The sequence below is a fragment of the Phalacrocorax carbo genome, chromosome 5, assembly GCF_963921805.1.
Source record: "Phalacrocorax carbo chromosome 5, bPhaCar2.1, whole genome shotgun sequence".
Taxonomy (NCBI): domain Eukaryota; kingdom Metazoa; phylum Chordata; class Aves; order Suliformes; family Phalacrocoracidae; genus Phalacrocorax; species Phalacrocorax carbo.
The window spans coordinates 56818924-56843360 of NC_087517.1; the positions used below are offsets into that span (position 1 = coordinate 56818924).

Below are 24437 nucleotides of genomic sequence, written 5' to 3' on the forward strand. Positions count from 1 at the left end.
GTATTACAGGACCCAGAGAAAAAAACTGGGTGTGGACATTCAAATAATTTATTTCCTAGAAAAAATGGCATTTGATAGATTTCACAGTTCTTGTTTCTTGCACTGAGACGCGATTTTGGGAGTTACAAATAAGCCAAACTGTAACCCTTATTTAACTCTTTCTTTTTTTGACAAGAAAATAATTTAACCTTAAAAATAATTTAACCTTAAAAAAAACCTTAAGCATCCTCAAACCTTCAAATATCTTCTACAAGTAAGGCTTGATTTGTTTGTTTGTGTTGTGGGGTTTTTTGGTGTGTGTTTCGTTGTTTTGGTGGGTTTTTTTCTTGGGGGTTTTGTTTTGAGATGCAGTTGTCCAAAGAGCTGTCCTTTTCTCATTGTACAAAAGTGTAAAAACAGTGATCCCATATGCTAGTCTCCTAGACATTAGATCAGACAGATCCAAATTAATGTGTGGTTTTTAGGAATCTGACATTATTACTAGAATTATCTTTTCAGTTAAATGTATTTTATAGGATATATACAGCAATATATGCTCTGTTGATTTTAATGAGTTGTGACGTCTGGTATTTTATGTGCTTGAGTATTTGCCCACATGTAGGAATATGGACTCATCCCCTAATGGAAAATAACATAAAGGAACACTGTAAAAAATCAGAAGTTAGAATGTCATTTAGCCATCCAGAGATGACACAGTAATTAACTATTGACACTTGTGAATAAGCTAGCACAAATTAATCTTGACACATTTGCAGACGAGTGATATCTTACAGTGAACACTTTGTAATTATATTTCAAAATGAAAATTAAATGACACTTAAAACTAGGTTGTCATGCTCAATGAAGCAAGCATGTAGCTCAACCGATAGGCAAATAAAATTCAGAATTTAAGCCACATGGTGCTTGTGTTACCCTACTTTACTGTGTCAAGCCTATACATCAAGACTATGCTAAGATAGTTGCATTGTGGGGTATTGGATACATTTTCTGTCACAGTACTGTTGTGTCTAAGAGGAACCATTGACATAAGATGCTTCATGGAATATTTCTGGTTTTCATCAGGAAAAGCCTATTCAGATCGTACTACATTGTAGATACAGGTACAAAAAGCTGGTCACTAACAGTCTGAACTCTGGCAGATCAGTGCCTGTGCACATGTGAACAAAGATCTCATCGTCGCCTGCCTTGGCTGTAGCTTACCATGTTAAGTAGCAGCCAGGTCACCAGCAGCTCTGAACAATTCTAGACATAGGATACTGTGTATCTGTGAAAAAAGATATGGCAGTCAGAAAGAATGACCCATGATGCAGCTCCATGTGGTGTCTGATTTCAATGTGAAATTACAGATAATTCCTTTCTGAAGCTGAATATAATGATAAACTTTCTGTTTTCTTCACTAAGATTTTAGCAGTGGGGACATCTTTAATGACAAGCACTACTCTTCTAAGATGGAATAGCATCATTGGTGTGTTACTCATTAAAAGTAGTAATAAGCACTCATACAGGTTCTTAGATATTCTCTGTAGCACAGTTACCATTAGAGTTGCTTTTCCAAGCATAGACACTCCTGCTGACCACTGATCTGACAATAGATGACCTGAGGTCCTAGGAGCTACCCCTAGGTTATATGGGCACATGGGCAGCTACCTCTGCTTGAACTACCTTTTCTACTGGCCGGCCAGGGCCTGCTTCTTCAGTCTTCATTCACCATCTTTTTATTTACTTTACTGGGAATTTTATCCAGCAATATTTGAATGCCTGGCTTATAAAGGGAGTTTGATCCCTGTTACAAATATCAGTGTAGTGGGCTCTGATAGTTGCTTGATTCCTTTTGTGTGCGGCAATTTGCCTTGATCCAGCCCCAGAATCGCATAAACCTCCATTTGCCTCTTAGAGGCCATATGCAAGACTTAAAATATGTATGAATTTTGTATTGGTCTCCCATACTAAAGTGAATTTTAACTGTAGCAGTGAAAAAAATTACATATTTCCAGCTGACAAAGTAAGAGATTAAAGAAATGACAGACTTGATCTCTGTGTGTGCACAATTACAAGCTGTTAATATGTAACTGTAGATTCCTTAGGAGTTAATCTGAACAGTTTGCACTAAAACTATGTAATTGTTTATTTCTAAATCAGCCTTGCTACATTTATGTAGTTTTTTTTATCGTAAAAACATTTTACTTAGCTTTTGCTGTTTATAGCATGCTTGGAAGATGGTAGGGGAAGAAGACAAGGAGGTTTTTTTGCCAAAACCAAAACAGTGGATTTGCGTGACCAAGCTACCTTTGTCACCAACTCCTTGCTCTTTTATATGGTTCCTTTGCTGTAGATAAATATTTATAGGAGGGGAAATTATACTTAGGAAATAAAGGTAGCAGAAGCGCTGATGCTAGGGTTTCCAGGAAACACAAATCTTGTCCTTGTTTCTGTCTGCTGCACAGTTGCCCTTCAAAAGCAGTCCAGTTATTCCTCCAGCTCCCTGCAGCCTCTCCTCCATAGCTGCAGTCCATGTTACCCATTGCAGGGAGCTGCTCTGCAGTCTGAGGGCATGACCCTATGCTGGTTTTGGATGCTTTGTGGGAACAGGGCAGGGGTGGTGGTGGGTGGGTGTGCCTGGGACAGATTCTCTCTTGTTAGTCTCTTAGCGCTCCCTGCCCTGAACACTTGCTTCTCTTCATCTATGTTAGAGAAGGGATATACTGAACCTTTACTCTCCAGATCCCTTACTAAATCTACCAAATGAGGGTAGGAATATCTATATATTCCACTGGGTTGTGCTGAGGATGAGTTACTGAACATCAGGTACTGCTTTTACACAGAATAAGACCCTACTTCCTTGAGTAGTTCTAAGGAAGACTTCAAGATTTACAAGAGAAGTAATGTGCTGCTCATTGTGAACGAAGTTAGAGAAGCTTGCCCTAAGAGCTTGTGCTGAATAGTGAAACATCTATAAATACTAGCTAAGGCTCCAGTTCAGCAAAGCAGGAAAATGTGTGTTTAACCTTAAGCACCTGAGTAATCCCATCCCCATTCAGCAAAGCACTTAATTTTAAGCATGTGTTTCATTCCCATTGTAGCTAACAGTAATGCATCACAGTCAAAGATCATCACAGGCTTAAATGCTTTGTTGAATAGTGATGAGATTATTCACATCCACACAGCTAAACCCCTGTTTCTATGCTTTTCAGAGTTGAGGCCTAAGTGCTTAAAAAACATATTTCTTACTGGCTAACTGGATTTTGATGTTGCATTTAAATTTTAAATGTTTATATCACGTATAGAGATAACTCTAAAAATATCCTTAATTTAAAAAAAATTATGCTAAATAAAAATATAATAAAGAATAACTAATAAGATGTTTTCCACTCATAATATTGAAGTTTCAATATTACTGTTTTAATTTAATGGAAATTTTATTTCTAATAGATTGCAAGACAACAGCAGCAACTTCTGCAACAGCAGCACAAAATCAATCTACTGCAGCAGCAAATTCAGGTCAGTGTGTTTTATTGCTCTCTTCTGATTACACTTAAATTCTATTTATGGAGAGGGAAAGATCTAAAAGCAGACACGCTTTACTAACAAGTTTCAGTAAAGATGCTCTTTATGGAGGATTTTTGTGTCTTTGAAAATTATTGTCAAACATCTTTTTGGTGGAAAGAGCTTTTCTTTAGTAAGCAGAGTTTTCTTCTGAAAGTTATGACCTATTTCTTAAATCTTATAATTTAATTCTGAAATCTGCAATCAGTTTGACTGGTATTGTGTGAAGTAAAAGCAGAGTCTCAAACATTGTGTATAGAATTCCTTATTCTACAAAGGCAAAATTGGCTTTATAAGAAGGTTAGAAGGATGTTTTCCATTTCATTAACTAAAGCAACTAGCTATAGAATAGGATAATAGACACTGAGACAGCACTAAGTCCCTGGGATCAGTCTGCTCATTTACAAAGACCAACAGGTGTATGAGTCTCATGTACCTTTGGAATAACTGTACCTCATGGATCTGGGAGTGTTCTGGAGGTAGTCTGTTATCTGCACTTGTACTCAGCACTTTAACTTTGCACAAATATATGCAGCTATAGAGTGACATATAGGTAGGGGCATTGTCAACACGTGGCTGTGTTCTCTGCTGCCCAATTTGAAAGCATTGCCATGGGCCTGTTCTTTGGTTTAATTATTTCTGTTCGGTCTGACAGATGATTGTGCTGCCACTCACTTCTAAGTTTGGACTGTCAGGTTTTTTCCTTAATCAGCTGATTGCCACGTTACTAGGTGCCAAAACTGAAGTTTTTCCTTCCCTCATCCCAAAGGGATGCTTGTAAATGCTTTTGTCAATATTGTAATGCAGTTTCAGATACACTTTAAGGAGTTTATTAACATGTATAAATGTGTTGATACCTGGGATGAGAGACACAATTGAGTTTTAAAGCACCATTTGCCATTGCCTATTGGAAGACTGCATGTTCATATTAGGTGTACAAAAAGGATGGAAGAGACATAAGAATATTGAAAGAAAAAAAAATGCAACATCTTCTCTAAGTGTTATTTGCAAGTCTGGCTTCAAAAACCAAAGAATTATGTAAAAAAAATATTTACTTGGCATAAGAGCTAAGACTGAAACATAGCTGAGTCTGCTAAGCAGCAGTTATTTGTATGAGAGATCTGTAATTTTTTTTGAAGTCCTTTAAAAATTAGGACACAGAAAGAGGAATCATGACCAGATAATTTTTTTTCCCTATTTGGAGAATGTGGGTATGTTTTACTGGGAAGTATGCCGCTCTGTAGTAAAAAGTTTAAAGGTACTTTATTTCAACTCACTCAATACTTTCCAGTAGCTTTACGGTTCCACTGACTCTGAGGAGAAGCTGTCTTATAATAGGTTGCAGTTTCATTTTAGAATACGATGCAGGCTCATTTTCTTGTTCACTCACAATTTTCCTCTTATATAGTGCTGAAGCCTCCACAAATTTTCTTTTGTGTCCTTTCCTAAACATATATGCAAAGAAGTGTTTCAATGATTGTTTTGTTCATGTGAGCTAAATTATTTCTAGGTGATTCTTCCCTATATTGTTTTCAAAATTCTTGCTAATATAAGCTACACTTATTCCATAGTTCCTCAGTAGTTCGGCCTCTTTATTTATCTTTATATTTACATGAATCTAATCAGTGTATTTGAGGCAGTGAGGGCTGTTTCCTCTCCCAGCTCATTAGCCAGATTGGTAGTGGGCATCTCATTGCCCAAGGAACATTACAGATTCCCGTATGAAGCCCTAGGCACGTTGGGCAGATGCCACCTCAAAGATACATTGATCTTACGAGGAGATTACTAAAAAAATTTGTTAGGAGATTGTTTCCTGGGCTAAACACCAGCTTACATAGTCCATTTGCTTGTGAGCCAAGTGGTTCTATGTTTATTTGTTTTTTCTTAATTCTGTGGCAGGTTTGCTAGCCAAGAGTTGCTTGGGAGAGAATTTGGTTCTTAATTCACCTCTGCAGTTCTTAATAGGTTTGTTGCTATTGAATTGATTACGAGTGTTGCAGTTTGTTGAGACCTGTAGATCCCTAAGGAGGGATAAATGGGATGGATGTAAACCAGGAGGCAGGTGAGAGATGCAGTGCTGTGCCAGTTCTCCTAGGTCCCCTCCCACCACCTTCCCAGGAGACCTCAGTACCGATACTGAAGTTGTGCTGGTGACTCTGGGTAGAATTCAGCATACCAAAAGTAGATAACTGTAGTGTAGACTCTGTCTCAATTAATTATCCAGACTGTTTTTACAGTGAACAGAGACAAGCAGAGTGAATAGTTTTAGGATGCAATTCATCTTGTCCTAAAGTAGACATTTTAAATGTCAGATGAATTGTTCTCTAAAATGGCTGTTTCTCTCCATTAACTACAAAGGATACGGATGCTGATGTCTATAGTGTAGAGATCTGAAGTGAGATGAGGTGAATCACACTCTCTGTGGCTCGGAGGGAAAAAACAATATTCTAATAAAAGTTTGCATTCCCAGTTTAGTTTTGTGGCTTGGTAGAATTTGGAACTGCATCCCCAATAACTTATTTGATTTTATCTAGAAGGTGAATTTGTTTAAAGATACTCTTGAGCAACCGTTTTTGGGAAACAGTGATTACTTACATAAAATGGCGTGGATTCTTATCTGTACTTTGTATGCATGGAAAAACAATAGTACTCTTCCCTGACACTCCCCTTTTGAAAAGATTACAAAATATAAGTAGCACAGGTGCCAGTTCCATCTGGGCATGGGCCTATTCATGTCACAGCTACTTGAAATAAGTACAGTATGTTCTTCAGGATGCAGGAATGGGGCATTGCTGATGCAATGTTTTCATCACGAGACACACAGTGTATCACTGTCATCTTCTGAGGTACAGTGTTAATTCTTAAACAATAATTTCTGAATAAGTGCATCCAGTTTGTTTAATCATTTAAACAATTTGAAATTACTTTAGATGGGGCTCAAAAGATTTGTCAACCACATATGAAGGTGTAAATAATCTATATTAACAAAAACACATATTTCGCTGGACAAATACTGGGTTAATTTACTGAGAATTTTCATTACTTGGTACCTATTATTTACATTGTGCTGTGTAGTATTCGTTTATTTAATAATGTTAACACCTTATTTCATTTAGTTGAGGTTTTTTGTTTTGTTTTGTTTTCTTTTTAAGACCATTTACTGGAGCACCTTACTCCAGACTTGTTATACACCCAAAGCTTTGTCAACAATCTATGAGCAAAGAGGACATTACTAGGCTTAGCATATGAAAACCACATAGGTATTTCAAGAGTACTGAGGTCATTAAATGTTCTGCATAATTGTCTCATGTTTTCTAAGTGAAGCTAATGTTAGCTTCAGGGAGTGCATGTTGGAGAAAGCAGTTTTCTCTGTTGGCTAAAGGGAGTGGGAATCTGGAGTTGTTAAGAGTTCTGTCTCTGATTATCTGAAATTTGGGAAATTGTTGCCTGTTCCTCAATTTAAAAAAGTGTTTTGAGAATCTTAAATGAAAAATTTCCAATAAATGCAGTGTATTATTACTTTTCAGCTCAAATGCTCGTAATCTTCATAAACACTTTTCTACAGAGGAGTCCACAGAGATGGGAGGAAATCTAAGTTCTTTTTTCTGCAAAGTTGTGCAGAGAAAACATTGCTTTTAGTGGAAATATAGTTGAGAAAATATTGTAGGGCAAGTAAGAGCTTATGGATTGGTCTCCAGGTTAACTCTGAATTTTCTTTTTTGTTTAACAAAAAATATTCATTCTTAAAGTAGTAGTGACAAAATGGGACTATTTCAAGGACATCTCTTAGCCTGTGCTGTGAAAGTGAAAACCTCTAGGGGTAATGGAAAAAGCTGTTTAAAGAAGGAATTTGGTGGTACATAATGAAGATAAACCTACATTGGAGGAAGGGAAGGCTTACATCTCTAGAAAGTTTCTAACCTTGAGAACGGCTTGAGGCCCTGAAATCCCAGTGAATTCAGTGCCTCATTGCCAGAATTCAGTTCTTTTAGAATTTAGCTTGGGGACTGCTTCTGACTCCACCATGTCCAGTTGAGGAAGGGGTTGGATCCCACTGGTGCTTGGAGCATGTTGCTCCAGTATTTCCCTCTGGGGAGGTGGTGAGGTATGGATTTAAGGGATGAAGGTTTGAGGGCTTCCCTCCTCTGGTGGCTGGGCTTCGTTAGGGCGAGCGGCTGAAATCATTAAAAAGGACACTGGTTGTTGAGCTTTTCTGGAAAAACTTGCCATGATTATTATAGTGACAGCTGATCCAAACTGTTTTTGTCCTTTTCCCTTCATCTTATTCCTCTGTAGAATGCTCAATGCCATTGCAGAGCATTTCATTTTCTCTTTGAATCAGTATGACTTCCATTGCATAGAAAAACTGTCTTCCTCTGCTCTCATAAGTATTCTGTTTTAATTCAGCCACTACAAATTATTCCTAAAAGTAATTTTTTTCTAGTTTTAATCTATAAATTCATGCTGCTGTAGATTCATATTAACGTTCTTGCATTTTCTGTTTCAGTCAAAAAGAGTGAACATGATTACTGTGATGGTAAACAAACAAAAGAATAGTAACATAAAAATTAGAACTATTTAAACTGTCCTTGAATAGGAATCATTTGAATCATACTTAAAACTTAAGAGGCTGAACCAACGAGTCTCTCTTCTTATCCATGATTAACTACTGACAATTCAGGTACCCGGTGAGCTGAATAAGGACTATCTCTTTATGTAAAGTACATGTCTAAAGATCAGGAATAATTACATTTCACATTAGCCTTCTTGGCCTCCTTGACCTGGTTAATTAATTTTTTGCTAGGATAATAATAGTAGAAATAGATTTAAAGATATGCTTTATCATTAAGTATGTGACTGACCTCCAATTTTAAGAGCTGAACCTTTCATTTATTGCTTTTTGGAGACAGGTTAAAGCTCCTTGCAGTGTGCTTGCTGAAAATGCACAAGCTGGAATCCAGTTATTGTCAGTTCAGTTACGTTCTCTGAGGTTGTCTCTCTTTGTAAACTGTATTTAGCATTGACAAGCAAAAAGCAAGTGCAATGCTACTGTTCCGGCACTAGGGAATATTCTCCCCACTTTTTTTTTTTTTTTTTTTTTTTGTTATTGATCATGAAACTGATCCCCTTCCAGCAAGCTCTGAACAGGACCAAATAAAGCCATTGAAAGCAATTTGATACTTCTATTGGCAGGGTACGCAGATCAGATACTCCCTTGAAAGAGAGCAAGAGTTATAAACAAAGCTTAGAAGTCTAGGAATAGCCCCCAGCTTCAGCAAACCCTTAAAATATTTTGTAATTGTATCTTCAATCATGAATTAGCCAGGAAAAACAGACCTTTTTTCCTTTATATTTCACTGCTGTATGCTGTTTTGAATTGCCCACAGGCACGCTGTTGTGATCTTCTTTGGAAGTTTAAAACCAGGATAAAAATGCAAATCTAATTATTTCTTTTATCTAATCTAATTAACTTTTACAAGTAATGATAGATGCACTGTAGCCTGCATCAAACATTTTAATAATGATGTTTCTGGATTAAAGAATAGGTAAAACTACTGTAATTTATAAGCAGTCAAGATTATGGCAGTAGAAAATGTAAATTATTGTGGTGGCTTAATAAACTATAGCTGCAGTTTATTAATTTACAGTAGAAAGGATACATTTCCCTTAAATTCCTGTTTGCTTATGAATCGGTTCCCAGCTGTCATTGGTAGCTTTTTTCCTTTTTCTTTTTTATAAACAGTTCAGTATTTAAAAATCTATGTCTGACTCCCTTCTGCAATGCAGTTGTATGCACATGGAAGAGAGAAATGCTGTTATGTGCCTCTATCTTGTAGCTGGCTGCTAAATCATTGATTTAAATTCATGGGGCTCTACTGTAGGCGTGGCATCACAGATTCTGTCCAGCTCATAACTTGCTTAGTGAAAAAGGAAACTGATCCAATGGAGGAAAGACAAATATGCTGAACATCAAAGGAAAATGTTTCATATTTTATTTATTATTACATAGCAGCTTATCAATGAGTTCTAAAGTCCTTATTTGATAATCACCCAAGCAAAAGGTCTATTACAGTCCCGCTTTTTCCAACAAAAGCCACCTTTGCATCTGGCTGGCTTGGAGTTTCCTCTGTCAGCTGCATGGGAAGAGAAGCAAGGTGGGATCCTTACCTTCTCCCAGCAGCCTATACTTTAATAAATAATCCGGCGATGCTCCCTATCCTTTATTCAGCCTCTTCGATACTAAAAATGCTTTGGTGTGACAGCATGGTGGTGGCCTCAGCAAAAAAACACACTGTTGACCCCTCCTGTGATAATCCTAAGCTTCTGGTCTTGCACCTTGGTCCCCCATTTGCAAGGAGCCTCTTAGCTGCTCTGCTGCTGGGGCCCTCAGCCCCTGGAAACAAGACTTATCCTGGCAAAGCAGAAAGTAGTCCTGGCTTTGACTTTTAACACAATCCTTAAAACTGTATGCAGTCTTGAAGTGGGGGAGTACGTTTTTAAAAATTTTTATTGTGACCTTCTAAGAGTTAAATTATCTTTCTTGTAGTTTCCTAATACACTATGTATTTTTTTTTCTTTTAAATAGCTTTATTTCGCCTACCCAAATCTAAACAAATTGTATTTAATGCAAAAATTAAGCCTGTGTATCTCTTTCATATGACTTCTCTAATTATAGAGCAGTAAATGGTAGAATAGCATATGTTAGCAACATGAGCAGCAGTCTATGAAATGAGCTACAAGTTAATAAAATGATCTTGTGGTGGTGTTGGCCAAATGTTAGCACACATGTTTCGGAAAGTGATATTTCAACAGACTTGAAGAATAGGACTTTGGCACATGGGTGCTGAACATGATCTGATGTGTGGAAATTAGTTAAACCAAAGTAAATGTCATTGTTTCTCAGGCTCATGTTGGTGCAGAAAATGATAGTAGCTGCCCTCCCACTTTCCCTCTCCCACGTCTGTTTTAAAATTGGAAATGAAGGCACAGGCATCCATATTCCCCAGTTCAAGTACTGTTGCTTCGTTCGCTCTGGGTGTGCTGCATTGCAATCTTGCCAGTGGCTTAAGGGCTTGTTCTCAGCCATGCCTCTGTCAAAGCCCGGGGCTAAAATCTCATTGATTCTATTGAGCCCAAACGTTCATTCTCTACAGCCTTTGCTTACAGAAGGGCCTCAGATTTGAGCCCTGTTAATTTAGGGGCAGATTATAACCAGCTCCTGAATAACACCAAAGGATCAAGCAAATATTTGCTACCCACCTCTACTGCTGTCCAGGGGTCACTCTCAGCTGGTGGTCTGCCTGTTCCAACCAAGTGTGGAGCGACATGCTGTGGCAGCCTCAGTGCTTGCTGATCCAGATACCCTGGTCTAGCTCCCAGAGTGTTTGGCAGAGATTATGCCCCTCTGAACCCCTCTGCTGCTATTCCTCTGGTATCACAGGTCTGCATCGCCCCCTCTGTCAGTCTGCATAATGTAATATTTGCAACATTGCAATATTTGGAATAATGCAGTAATAATGTACTACTTACTCCAGCACAGAAACCAGTTTCCCTCCTAAGGGGCATGTGCACAAACTAAAATGGGTAACTGGGAACAGAATCTGAGCCAGCTGGCAGCCTGCCAACAGGGCTGATCCTGTGAAGTCTTATTTGCTTGAGTAATACTTGCATAGCCAGTATTTGATGACTTGTATATCTGTGTGTTACTCACATAAATAGGCTTTGAGCACCCCATATGAGGAAGGACTTAGAATATTAGTATTGTGTTTGGGATATCAAAGATATAAATGAGGCAGGGGTTTTAGGGAATGCAATTTATTTTATTAGACAAATAGATATTGTTGGAAAAAACAGGCAAACTTGCGCACACCAAGCTCTTTTTCAGGTCTTACATCATTTTTGCATTGAAACATATCCCAGGACTCACAGAAACTGCTGAAGATATTGGCCTTTGATTTCTAATGAGTTACTTCTTCAGTGATGATTTTTGTGATTGACAAACATTTGATGCCCAAGAGGGAAAACAATCAAGATTTGCATTACTTTAGGGAAAAAAAAAAACAAACAAAACCAAACAACAAACCAACCCACAGTATCTGACACACTCATCAGGAGATAGTGAATAACAAAAATAGTTAATAAATGTTAGTATTGAAATGACTCGATATATGGTGATACTTAGATACACAGGCAAGACTGGAATGTGATGATATCAGAGGTCAAAATTTCTGTCTACAGAAGCAGGTATTTGGAGGAAAAGGATGCAGTACAGCCCCACATAAAAAGGCCAAAAGCATTTAGCAAGTAAACTGTAAAGTACTTTTTGAAATCTCTCAGTAAAATCTTAGCCTATCTGGTAGATTTAAATCCTGACCTATAGAATCAGAATGTATTTTAGTTGTAATAGTGGGAATGCTCCAGAATGCAGGTGTATTACTGAATCAATTTGAGCATAAAAACTTATTTTAAATGTATTTAATATCATGACAAGAGGGAAGAAGTGAATGCATTGCTCTCTGAATGCATTCAGGAATTATGAATTCACATAAAAAAAGTAGTAGTATGTGCAAAATGGTAGATGAGCAAACCAGGTGCTGTTTAACATTTAGTGTACATTTGATGGCATGTATGTAAAAGTAAGGTGAATGAGTATTTCTAATATTTGCTTTCTTATGCAACCAGCTAATCCAGACACTTGCAAAAGCATCAAAGCATAGCTCTCAAGGAAAGGTAAATGGCCTTGCCTGGAATTTACCTATCTAATTTTAAAGTCATTGTTAAAGTAAGGAAAAGCTGGTTTATGACTGCAGTTTACACCCTATTTCCTTTTCTCTGTTACATTAGAACCCCTCTCTCCAAATAATTAGATAACATAGGGGCTTGTGGTGTATGCAAGACTTTTGCTTGTTTGAAAGAACTAGTCTTTTATATAAATCTTGTATATATCATCTTCAGCAAGTTGGGCATTTGCACAGCTTGGGTAAATTATGTCTATATTGAGAATCTAAGAAGTTACACAGTGTGCATTCCATACTTGAGGGATGGGAAATAAAAATTGATATACTGTGCGGCACATGATATAACACAGTGAAATATCTTTTAAATTCCAGAGGGATGCACTGACATCACCACACTTAATTCACATGCAGTAACTCCCACAAAATGTTATTAATTTTAAATTGAAGTTTGTAATCATGCAATAAAAAGAAAATAAATGATGTAAACAGTATACAATGGTGCATTATGAAATGCTGAATTAATCTTATTCACCCACCCAAAATGACAGTATGTTAAGAAAACATTAAAGTTGTAACACCAAACAGCAAAAGCAAAGAAATTCACAGTTGATGGTGAAGTGTGAAATCCATCCTGAGACACATCACTGGTCCACAGTAAGGAGGGGCACTTCTGAGTCAGGGAACTTTATTTAAAGTAATGTATTAGTCATTTTTATTCTGTAAATGAGAGATTAACCAGCTGGAGGAATATACACTTAGTTTAAAAGCTAGATCAGGTAGATAAATGAATAGTGTGGGTGCTTGCTACAGGTAACAAAATAAAGTTGATAGTGCAATATATACCTAATATTCTAAGCACCGACTGAGATTCCTTATCTGACAAGCAATTTATATAATATAAATATAGAAACAAACTTTTCTCAGAGGAGGAGGTATGGCACTTGTTTTTTGCTCTGACAATGAGTGATTTCTACAAAGAACTCCACTATCACATTTCTAGCTTTGCCTTTCCGTCTCATTGAATTTTATTGGTGATATATTTTCAGGATACTCATCTCCTCTGTAACCGCATATCTGAGTGTCTCATAAGCTGAAGTGTATTATCCTCACAACACTATTTTGAGGCAGAATAAAAACCATATAGATATTTGGGGGCATCTAATTTTAGATATCTAATTTGGGTGACTGAATTAGGACTTTTGACTCCATATATAAAGCAGTCCAGGTGCTGTGAATTACCTTCTGTTGATTAGACAACGAGGTTCCTAATTTAAGCACCTAAGTTAAATTTCCTAAGTGACTTGATCCAGTTCTTGTATGAAATTTGACAGATGTGAAGTCTGTGGTTTCAGAATTCATGGGGTGGTTCTCTAACATCTTGATCATCTTTCCTATCATGACTGTCTGTCACCTTATCACTTGCCTTAATTTACTCTGATGGAGCTTTTAGCCAGAGTGAATCCACTTCAGAAATATCTGTTTCTTCCTCTCACCCACTCTCCTGCCTCAGTGAAAACCATTTCAGCTAGCTTGAGTCTCCCATGTGGTTGAGCTGCTGACCACATATAACTGTTGTCATACAGAAAGAGGCAAGTGCAGAGACTGTTCTCACTGAAGAAGTCTGTAGTTTCCCAAATCCATGTATTTTCCTTACACATATGGAGCAACTTCCATGGCTGTGATACATCCTTTGAACAGTGGCTTATTGTGGAGGGAAAATAATTTTTTGTTCAAAGAATGCCTAGATTTCTCAGTGGTCCCTTGGACATTTTGTAGGGCATTCAAAAGACTTACTTTAAACAGCCTTTAAATAATGTTTTTTATTTAATCAAAATGGCTGCTTCTAAATGGAGGACTTGCATGCCACATTTTAGGCCAGAATATATTTTTATGGCCAAGTTATAAACCTCTGAAAAAGGGGGCTTATAATGGAAAGGTTGACACAACATTAATTTTAGTGTTGTAAACGCAGTGGTATAATTTTGGAAAAAAGCCTTTATAGCTCTGCTAAGATATTAATTGCAGGAAATTACAGCATATCCTATTAAAGTATTATGTCAGTGGCATACATAGCATATAACACCTTTGCATATTCTCCCTTGTTTTCACGGCAACGGTTTGCATTTTGATCTATAAAGAGTAGGTGAATAAAGTGGCTCAGAGTTTCTGATCATTTTTGCTCAAAGGGAAAAAACCAGCCTGGGTAATGCTTTCTTATGACCTACTCTAGAAACAGATCTGGTAACCAGGTAAATCTAATGTGGGTATTGAGGAATGAACCAAATTCTGCTGAAATGAAAGTCTTTCCTTTGTTTTGTGACTTTTGCACCAGGGATTTGAATTTAGACTCAATCCTTACGCAAATTAGGTTTAGTCAGATTCTTTCTAGGATGACAACTACTTTTATGACAAACCTATTTTTACTGATAAGGGCTTACTTTTCATTTACTTAGGCTTACTGAATCATTCCTAACTGTTACGACTGCACAGCAGACCCAGTCTCTCAATGTTGTTGATTTCTGTTCAGTTAATTATTCAGAAATGCATTTCATGTATATATGGTGGAGAAGAAGCTGTACATCCCTATTAAGTTGAACAATGCATATATCTGCATTGTGTTGTACAGTTTTATTTATTCTTAAGAAATAGGCTATTTGTTGCGTTTCTGCCACTTTTAGGATTGCAGGGTCATGATATAATAGTATTATGTTTTCTTTACAGGAATTTGTTCTAATAGGCAATTATTTATTAATATCTTGGTTTTAATATAAGCTGAATTGTAGCCTTTGGGCATAGGTTGGAGTAAGGTTGGACTTTTTTATCTGTGGTTGCTATTTTTAACTAGGATGAACTACTATTACAATACTTTCCTCTGACTGTCAGAGCTTTCAGGACAAGGGGCCACATCTTCATATTTCTAAAGCACTCCATATTGAGGACATGATCCTGTCAGGCATCTTTCATTGCTACATTGACACAAATTTGCAGTGAAAAATGTCAATAATAGCAACATGCAGGGTTTTTTTGTTAATATATAAATAGGACCTGGAGTCTTGATATCTTATCTCTTTTCCCCTCTAAGGAGAGTGGAGCATGGCAATTCTTTACACACAAAAAATGGCATGACTGTTGTACAGTAGGTGAGTTTTTAATAAGATGGGAGAAAAGGCCTCCTCAAAGACTGATATGCAAGTTCATTGGACCATCGATGTTTCCCATTAATTGCAAGGCTTTAACATATAACCATTGACTATATCTGGTTTTACTTATCAAATCCAGAACTGCTTTTTCTCTGCCTGCTGAGCAGGAAAAACTCCATGCTGTACCAGTTTCTTTTTACTTGGGGCTCCCAGTATCATCAGGATTAAAGCTGTCAGAACAGTCAGCCCTCTTTATTTTGTGGTTTTAAATACAAAGCGTAATATTGTTGCTTGAGAAATGGCATGCTTTCAATGTGTTAGTTAAAAATTGCCGAGTGGACAAAACAAAAAAAAGATCCCTGTTAATAGCAGGCATTGAAATATTGCTTTCACCGTTTCAGGGAAAGAAGGTACAACTCTGCACTTTAATGTGTTTTTATTCTACACCACTAACTTGTCTTTGTTGGCTTAATCCTATACTCAAGTATAAGGAAAAACTCATGCTCAACTTAGTAAGAGTTTTGCTTCATTGAATGCAATGCAGGGTGCCATTTTCTCAGCTGGTGTTGTTCATGTTCTCTCCACTTATGTCAGTCTAATACTAGAAGTACAGAATTAGGCCCTCTTTTTAAAAGCAAAAAGAGCTCACATGGAAATGACAGCATTTCATCTTGCCTTTTTTATTCACTGTAAAATATTCCTTTGCTCTGTGTGTGCATTTTTATTTGGGGCTAATTGTGCCCATCTACCATAGAGCGCTTGGAGGTAGCTGATATATTGTGTATGAATACTTTTGTCTTGCATGTCTTGCATGTGTTTACTTCAGTTATCACTTCGTGCAACTAATATTTTTTTATCATCAGAATCCTTTTCCTTTTGTTTTATACAGGATAGTATAGATGCATCTTTGCGATAACGCTTTCTAAAGAACAAAACTTAAATGATTTCCTCATTATATTACTTTCCTGTTTGGTTTGTTTTAACTGAGAAAAGACTCTCTTCCTAGGCAAGGCTACACATCTGTCATTTTATTTACCCTGTTGTTTTACTATCAGTTGAAATATGCATACGTTTCAGATGTAACTTTAGGAGGAACAGAATATACTACTAATTTATGCAATAGACACTGATGATTACTGACCATTAAAGAGTAATAAAACACTTCCTGTGTGAAATAGATGTAGCATCAAATGTCTTTATTTCTGACAGCAAATGTTTCAGGTTTACTTCACAGACATAAATGACATAAATGTTATTATATAAAGGTAAAAACCTGGCCACACTCTAGCAAACATAGGTCACCTCTTAATAAACGGATGGAGTTGCAAGCAAAAGAAAAAAATACTTTGAAGAAAGTCCCAGGCTTGTGTATATTAACCAGAGCAGATGAAATGATTTATTGGGTTTTATACACAATCTGTAAAGGGTAAGCATTGCTAACAGAATGAGTGGCAGCCTCAGGAGCTGAGTAGCCCCCAGGGACCAGCCTTTGTTCCTCTGGACTTGACAGGCATGTGTCCCTGTTAAATGAGGGCTTAATTTCTCTCATATGTGCACAATTTCCAAGCTCAACAAAGGCAGCCAGGACTGGAGCTATTTAAAAGAGCCAGCTCAGGAGGAAGCATTCCTGGAGAAAGGGGATGCTAAGGGGCTAATTACTCACCATAGTTCAGCAACTGATTTTTTTCCCCCCTAAGCAAGGTTTATTAACATGGAACTGCCACTTTCATTTTACATAAACATATATTAAAATTACAAGGTTGTTATTTGTCTTTATGAAATAGCCTTTTTTAAGGTCCTGCTGACCAAAAATAAAATAATGTGCTCATTTTGTTTCAGGCCTACAATGAAGGCCATCATATCTTAAGACCATGTGAAGATTCTTTTTTCCAAAAGGTGCAGAGAAATTGCGTCTCCAGTGTCTTCCTCTTCTTTCTCAGTCTATCCCTGTCTTGCATATAGTAGTAGAAGGTGTCCTCAGTCCTTGCTGCTTTCATGTAAATATAATTTATATTGTCCAGATAAATGGTTCAGCATATGTAAAGCATGTTAATATTTACTTAATTACATATCTAGTGTGGTATGCTTTTTATAAGACTCTCACTCCATATTTAAACATGTGGTTAGAACCAGCAGACCTTTATGGTGCCTTTCAAGTAGCCTAGTGACACTACTCCACACAAGAAGTAGGATATTTTCTAATGTGGAGCTTGGGTCACTCCTGTCTTACTGGCAATTGGCATTCTCTGTGGAGAACAGGCCAATCATTTGACAGAGTGACATAATTTTTTTTTAAATAATGTGGAAAACACAGTTATTTTCTTTGGACAGTGTTACCAAACTCTGTTGTTACCTTGAGAGAAAGATGAGCCACTCCAGCACAACAGGTTTGAAAGGTTGTGGTCATCATTAGCAAACCACTTTGTCAAGAAATACAGTGTGGTTTCAGGCTTATTTCCTATTCTGAAACAAACAGGAAACATTCTTGTGAAACAGGCAGCCCATTTGATTCTTCTCGATCAGAACATACAGATCCTCTTAAAATCAGAAACCAAACAGGTGGAAAAAAGCATTCTCCCATTGCTCTGTGGGGCCATGGGCTGAATGGGCTTCAATGTGGCCTAGGAGGCAGCTTTTAGATATGCAGCATCGAAGCTTGTAGCCTATGCTCAGGACACGGTGCATGTACATTTGTGAAAGCTGAGACAATAGTAGCAACTATAGAGTGACCTCAGTAGAACCAGCTTGCTTTTTAGATCAAGATGAGCCTTTGGATATGTAAGGCAAGAAATTTAGAAAAATTGAAACTGGAGCATCTAATGGAGTGCTGCTTCCAGCATTATATAGAGAGTTTGTACCAGTAATACTAGATGTTACCCCTTTGGCATAGGTCCTATGAAATCTTTGTGAGATTACTCACTGACTAATGTTACAGATGTAAATATGGGTTTTTTTTTTAATTAGATCACAGAATCACAGGTTGGAAGGGACCTCAGGGATCATCTAGTCCAACCTTTCTAGGAAGAGCACAGTCTAGACAAGATGGCCCAGCACCCTGCCCAGATGACTCTTGAAGGTGTCCAACGTGGCCAAGTCAACCACTTCCCTGGGGAGATTATTCCAATGGTTGACTGTCCTCACTGTGAAAAATTTTCCTCTCACGTCCAATCGGAATCTCCCCAAGAGCAACTTGTGTCCATTCCCCCATGTCCTCTCCATGTGACTCCTTGTAAAAAGGGAGTCTCCATCATCTTTGTAGCTACCCCTTCAGTACTGGTACGTGGTGATGAGATCCCCTCTGAGCCTCCTTTTCTCAAGGCTGAACAAACCCAGTTGTCCCAGCCTATCCTCATATGGCAGGCTTCCCAGTCCTTTCATCATCTTGGTGGCCCTTCTCTGGACCTCTTCAAGCCTGTCCACATCCTTTTTGTAGAGCAGGGACCAGAACTGTACACAGTAATCCAGGTGTGGCCTGACAAGCGCTGAGTAGAGTGGGATAATGACTTCTTTCTCTCTGCTGGCAATGCCCTTTTTGATGCAACCCAGCATCCTGTTGGCCTTCCTGGCCGCAGCAGCACACTGTTCGCTCATGTTGAGCTTTCTGTCCACCAGGACCCCCAGGTCCCTTTCCACAGAGCTGCTCTCCAGCCAGGTGGATCCCAGTCTGTGCTGCACTCCCAGATTATGTGTTCCCAGGTGCATGATCTTACACTTCTTGTTGAACTTCATAAGGTTCTTGCTGGCCCACTCCTCCAGCCTATCCAGATCTCCCTGCAGAGCAGCTCTCCCTTCTGGGGTGCCTACTTCCCCACTCAACTTGGTGTCATCAGCAAACTTCATCAGGCTACACTTGATGCCATTATCCAGACCACTTATAAAGATGGTGAATAACATTGGGCCCGATATCGATCCCTGGGGGACTCCACTAGTGACAGGTTGCCAGTTTGAGAAAGAGCTATTTACCACCACCCTTTGGGTGTGGCCTGTCAGCCAGCTCCCCACCCACTGCACAGACCACTTGTCTAGGCCATAATGCATTAATTTCTCCAGGAGGAGACTGTGGGGGACCGTATTAAAGGCCTTGGAGAAGTCCAGGTAGACAATGTCCACCGCCCGCCCCATGTCAACCAGGCAAGTCACTTTGTCGTAGAAGGCCACCAGGTTTGTCAAGCACAATCTGCCTTTAGGGAAGCCATGTTGGCTTTTCCCAATCACGTGCTTCATTTGACTTGTGATGGCCCCCAGGAGGATTCATTCCATAACTTTCCTAGGGATTGAAGTAAGGCTGATGGGCCTATAGTTACCCGGATCCTCCCTCGAGCCCTTGGATCCTCCCTCGAGATCCTTCATACATGTTGTGTGGGGGCTTTTCTGTGTTGTGTTGGGCATTTTTGCTTGTTTCCTTTTTTTTTTTTTTTTTAAAACAGTGTTGTACTTTGATATTCAGGCAGTTTTAAATCAAAACTGAACCAACTAATTTTAACTGTTTTCTTCATCAAGTTATACATGTGGCATTGGAAGCAAAACTTAATCTTTTCAAGGCTGAGATGGTAAACTAAGGAATGTTTTTCCTTACCTTGCATGGTTTCTTTCATATATAGTTTTTTACTGATAACTTTATTTAAAATTTTCACTTCAGGTGGCCACCTTTAAAACCAATATATTATTATAGTATTATAATATTTTCAATATAGTGATTATAATTATCAGAATTATTTTGGAAGTTTCAGGTGAAGCTTACAGTGTCTCAGATCTACATTTAAAATTGTAATTCAAAAAATATTAGAGAAAGAATTTGTTCCTAATTTCAGTATTTCTGATTCATTACATAATCTAGGCAGCATGTATAGGTGTCCTCACAGAATTAACAGAGCAAATAATCAGGTGTTATTCTTTGAGCTTCCACTGTACATGGAGGAAGATTGCAAACTTTTAAGTGCTTTAAATCACCCGAGTAGACAGTGCTCTAGCAGTATAAGGAATTAAAGATTTTAGAGGTACTATTTTAGATGAAAAATATCCATTTTTTCTTTCTGAGAAGAATGGAATGGACAATTGATCACTGGAATGGGATGTAGGACTCTTGGTTTATCTACTCTTTCCTTTCAAGGCTTTGTTTTTTCATGCTGAAGAAGGGAATAGTAGTAATAGGAAGGAGTGCAAAGCTTCCTTAGGGTTTGTTAAGAGGGTCGCTGTTTGGTTGGGTTTTTTTTAAGTCATTGTTAAGTAAATAAGCTTCTGTTTCTTTTCACTAAATGAAGGAATTCTGATTGGATAGAAGTCACAAACCTGACCCAGATCCTACTTACCTCTGTGCAGAACAGCAATAACTCCAGAGAATAGAAACAGTACATCTGCCTTCATCCTGGTAATAGATTTACAGCTGTCAAGGCTTAGCGTCACCCATTTCTTTCCTTTCTCCCTAGAGATGACAAAGTATATAACGCTTGATGAACTGCAGCTTCCAGGAACATTCAGATGTTAATGCTACAAAGGCCTATATTGCACATTGAAATCTTGCCTGGATTAAAATTCTGTTTTGGATGAAGTTAAGGAGCTACATACATGCAGGGGCATTTAGTACTGTTACAAGGCCCAGGGAAAATGGTTTAACCTGGATTCCATGCAGATTGTGACTAAGCCTTTCTCTAAAGATTTGTTTCCATTCTCTGGAGGAGGAGGGGCTCCTTACCAAGAGACTTTCTTTCCATCTGATTAAGAGAAAGCACCTTCTAATCAGAAAGGAAGGTCCCACACAGATTATCTTCTTGTCATGCTATGACAGGACCCAGATTTCACTGAGGCTTTTGTGAAGAGCCTTGGAGAGTATTAAAGCCATAGCTCCACAGTACTTAGCTTTTTTTACAATAGAAAAAAAGAAGATGAACTCATGCTCACTGTTTCCAGCTAAGAAAACTTTTATTCCTTTGTTGCATTGTTGTCTGGTTACCAGAATGAAATGTTAATCATGTAAAAGTAGCGTATCAGTCTGCTGAAGAAAGAAGAAATAATCAACACTTCTCTCTCACATTTTTGCTACCTGAATGCTTTCACTCGATGTTACACTTCTCCTCCCCACTTCTTAGATCTTTTTCTATATTTACAAACAGCTGCCCTTGTCTTTTGGGAGGTTCATTACCATTTTGCAGCTTACTTCCAGAAAATGGTAGTAATGAATGCAAATTTCAGACATTCAACCTGCCTGTTTCCTGTGTCATAGCATTTACTTTTAAAGAAAAAAAAACAACCCCCAAAACCAAAATATTTTTTACCTGGTTTCCTAACGAAATAACTTCTATATAACTGTGCTGCCAGTCTGCTTATGAGTTCCACCTGAATAGTTTTTTGGACATGTTAGGTAATTAGGTAACCACATTTGAGATACAGGAAGAAGCCTAAAAGGTATTGCATTAATTTAAGTCTCATGAAAGTCTCAGTCTAAGCTTTCCCCATATTAGAACTTGAAGAATGTATTTGGGAAAGAGATGTTAAAATGTCCTAGCTTCAGGTGAAGTTTTGATCTGAGCTTATACTTAAAAAAACAGCAGAGAAGCAAACTGAATTTGCATCTCATGCAAAACCATGGGAAACAAGCATTCATAAGTTACACTGCTTACTAAACTACTTGTTCTGGATATGCACACACTTCCCATGGAAACAGAGCCTTGGGTACTGACCAAAATACTGTCGTCTTTCCTTCTTGCAGAGGGTCTGTACATGTCAGGGAAAACATTTCATTTCTGGTGATAATATTTCATCTTACCCTACACGTTTTCTGCAAATTCACCAGTTACAATTTTGTTTGAAGTTTCAGTGATTTGCTTTGAATATGCTGCACAATTTGAAGGAAGATATTACTGGGGGATTTTACTCTAAAGAAACAGCCAACCTGTCACCTGGTGAAGCTTTCAGGTTTTTCCCTTTGTTATGTTTGCACTGTTGAGGCTTAGTTAAAATGCTTTCCATTTCATCCACAAGAAGTTTTATGAAACTAATGCTTTCTAAACTTCTGGTGGCAATCCTATGAAATTGTTGACAATAGTCATATCTAAATTATATTTATGGAACCCACTAAAACAATTAAGGTTTAGACACATGGAGACTTTAAATTATGGTTTTATGAAAATAAGTTTCACTCCATCGATTCCTTTTCATATTGCTCTGTACTCTGGGAGCAAGTGTTCTAAACAACCTACCAGCAACAGAAGTGCTTTTGTTTCATTAGGGTATCACTAAAGTAAGAAGGTTTGAGAGAGATCTGTAGCCTCCATATTTGATCCATACATTTTGAATTATTTTTCAGTAATTCACAGCTAGAAACAAATACCCTTAAAATATACAGAACTATTTTTGTGCATCTTAGGAAGGAGGTATAACATGGAACTGGACAAAGTCTGGCCCTTTGTCAAATTCTTTGCTATTAATTTTTATCTCTGGCCCATAATTTTCTCCTGACAGTTTGTACTTTTTTCCATGGGTTCATTGATAGGTTTATGATCAATCCTGTTTCAAATGTAAAAGGCTTCCTAGTTGTATAACCACATCAGTCCAGTTCCTCATAATGACTTACCTGCATTCAATGATCTTGCTACTAGGGAAGCTGGGCAAACTTCCTAGCCAGAAATATTAGAGGAGAAAAGTGTAGTGTATTTGGTGAATGACTGGGAGGGATCTATCTGTTTGTGCGTTCTTTGTGATGCTTAAAAGGGCATAATGTCATGAAAGGATCTTAGAAACTATATTGTAACCCTCAGAGGAAGCCACTTATTTACTGCTTCTCTTGGGCCAATAGTTCTAGCCTCTCTCTTCTTGGCTGAGTTTACCTGATTCTCAGTCCTGTTTCAGGATCTCTATGCCATCTATGTGCCTAAAACCCAAGTGTGCACCACAGCCTGGTGGTGGTGTTATCACCCTGACGGAAATGTGTTAGTGTGCACCATGGCCTCCATCCCACTCAGCTCCTTGGGCTTCTCTTGGAAGGAAAACCTAGATGTAAGAAGAGTGGAGCAGAGCCCAGTCTCCCTCTGGTATGGAATCCAGACTTAGTTTGCATGCACTCTCAATACAGGACTGTCTAAGAAACACGTGAGCGTAGGCTCAGTGTACAGAGGCATAGCAGGACATTTTAATGCTCATATTTAAACAAGGCCTTAAAATAGTATGTTACTGTTTTACCCAACACTCATTTATCATGTCTTGCATTTTCCGTGGCTCCTGGCCTGATACTTCACCAATCAGAGCCATCTTTCAATATGACAGGAAGGCCTACAGTTTCTGAAATCTCCATCTCAGCAGAAAGAGATCACTAGCTATGTGATTCAATTCACATAAATAAATAGGCTCACAGAAAATAGGCTAATAGGTAAAATAGGCTCACAGAAAATGGTGCACCAGAGCTGGCAAGAGAGCAAACATGGGAATGAGTTCCTGGGAAAAGAAAGGAGAGGGATTGAAGAGGGAGGACTGGGGCAGGAAGACCTTCCACTTCGAGGAGTGAGGTGTTGCATTGTGCAAGCTGCACTCTAAAGTGGAGTTTAAGATTGTAGGAGCTCTAATCTTTTTCTGTGTGAAATTTGTTTTTTCAAATGTTGTCTGTGGCATTATAGTCAGTACTGTGAAGAGACCTTGTTGTAGCACACAGTAACAACACTAAAGAAGCTTCACTTTCTAGACCTGTCAGTTCTGTAATTTGAGTAGAAGAGGAAGATACCAGATTTGTTAGCCGGATTGCCTCTGGAAATGAGCTTTATGCAACTCCGTGTTCTGTGTGTGAAGGTGTGTATGCCACTAACTTTTCAGCCTTAAGAAACTGGTTAAGTTTCTTACTTCTGCCTTTACATGCAAAGTTGCTGTGTGACAGTTTGTTGTTGAATGAGATAATTGAAAATGGGCAAAGGCCTTATATATAACCCGACCACAGGAAAAGCTTCAGTGAAGTTTTCACCTCAGTAGACAGTGAAGCCAAACAATTGGAAGTCACAGATCCATTGGGCTGTATTTGCCCTTGAACTTGTGA

At 38.1% G+C, this 24437-nt stretch overlaps 1 protein-coding gene across 9 annotated transcripts in view; it reads left to right on the forward strand.

Moving 5' to 3' along the window:
• SOX6 (SRY-box transcription factor 6) overlaps positions 1-24437 on the forward strand; it is a 383001-nt gene that overhangs the window by 231991 nt on the left and 126573 nt on the right. For all 9 annotated transcript variants that reach the window (XM_064452625.1, XM_064452623.1, XM_064452624.1 and 6 more), the window contains one exon: positions 3430-3498. In XM_064452625.1, the coding sequence (XP_064308695.1) occupies positions 3430-3498 (69 nt within the window). The remainder of the gene's footprint in view (positions 1-3429; positions 3499-24437) is intronic.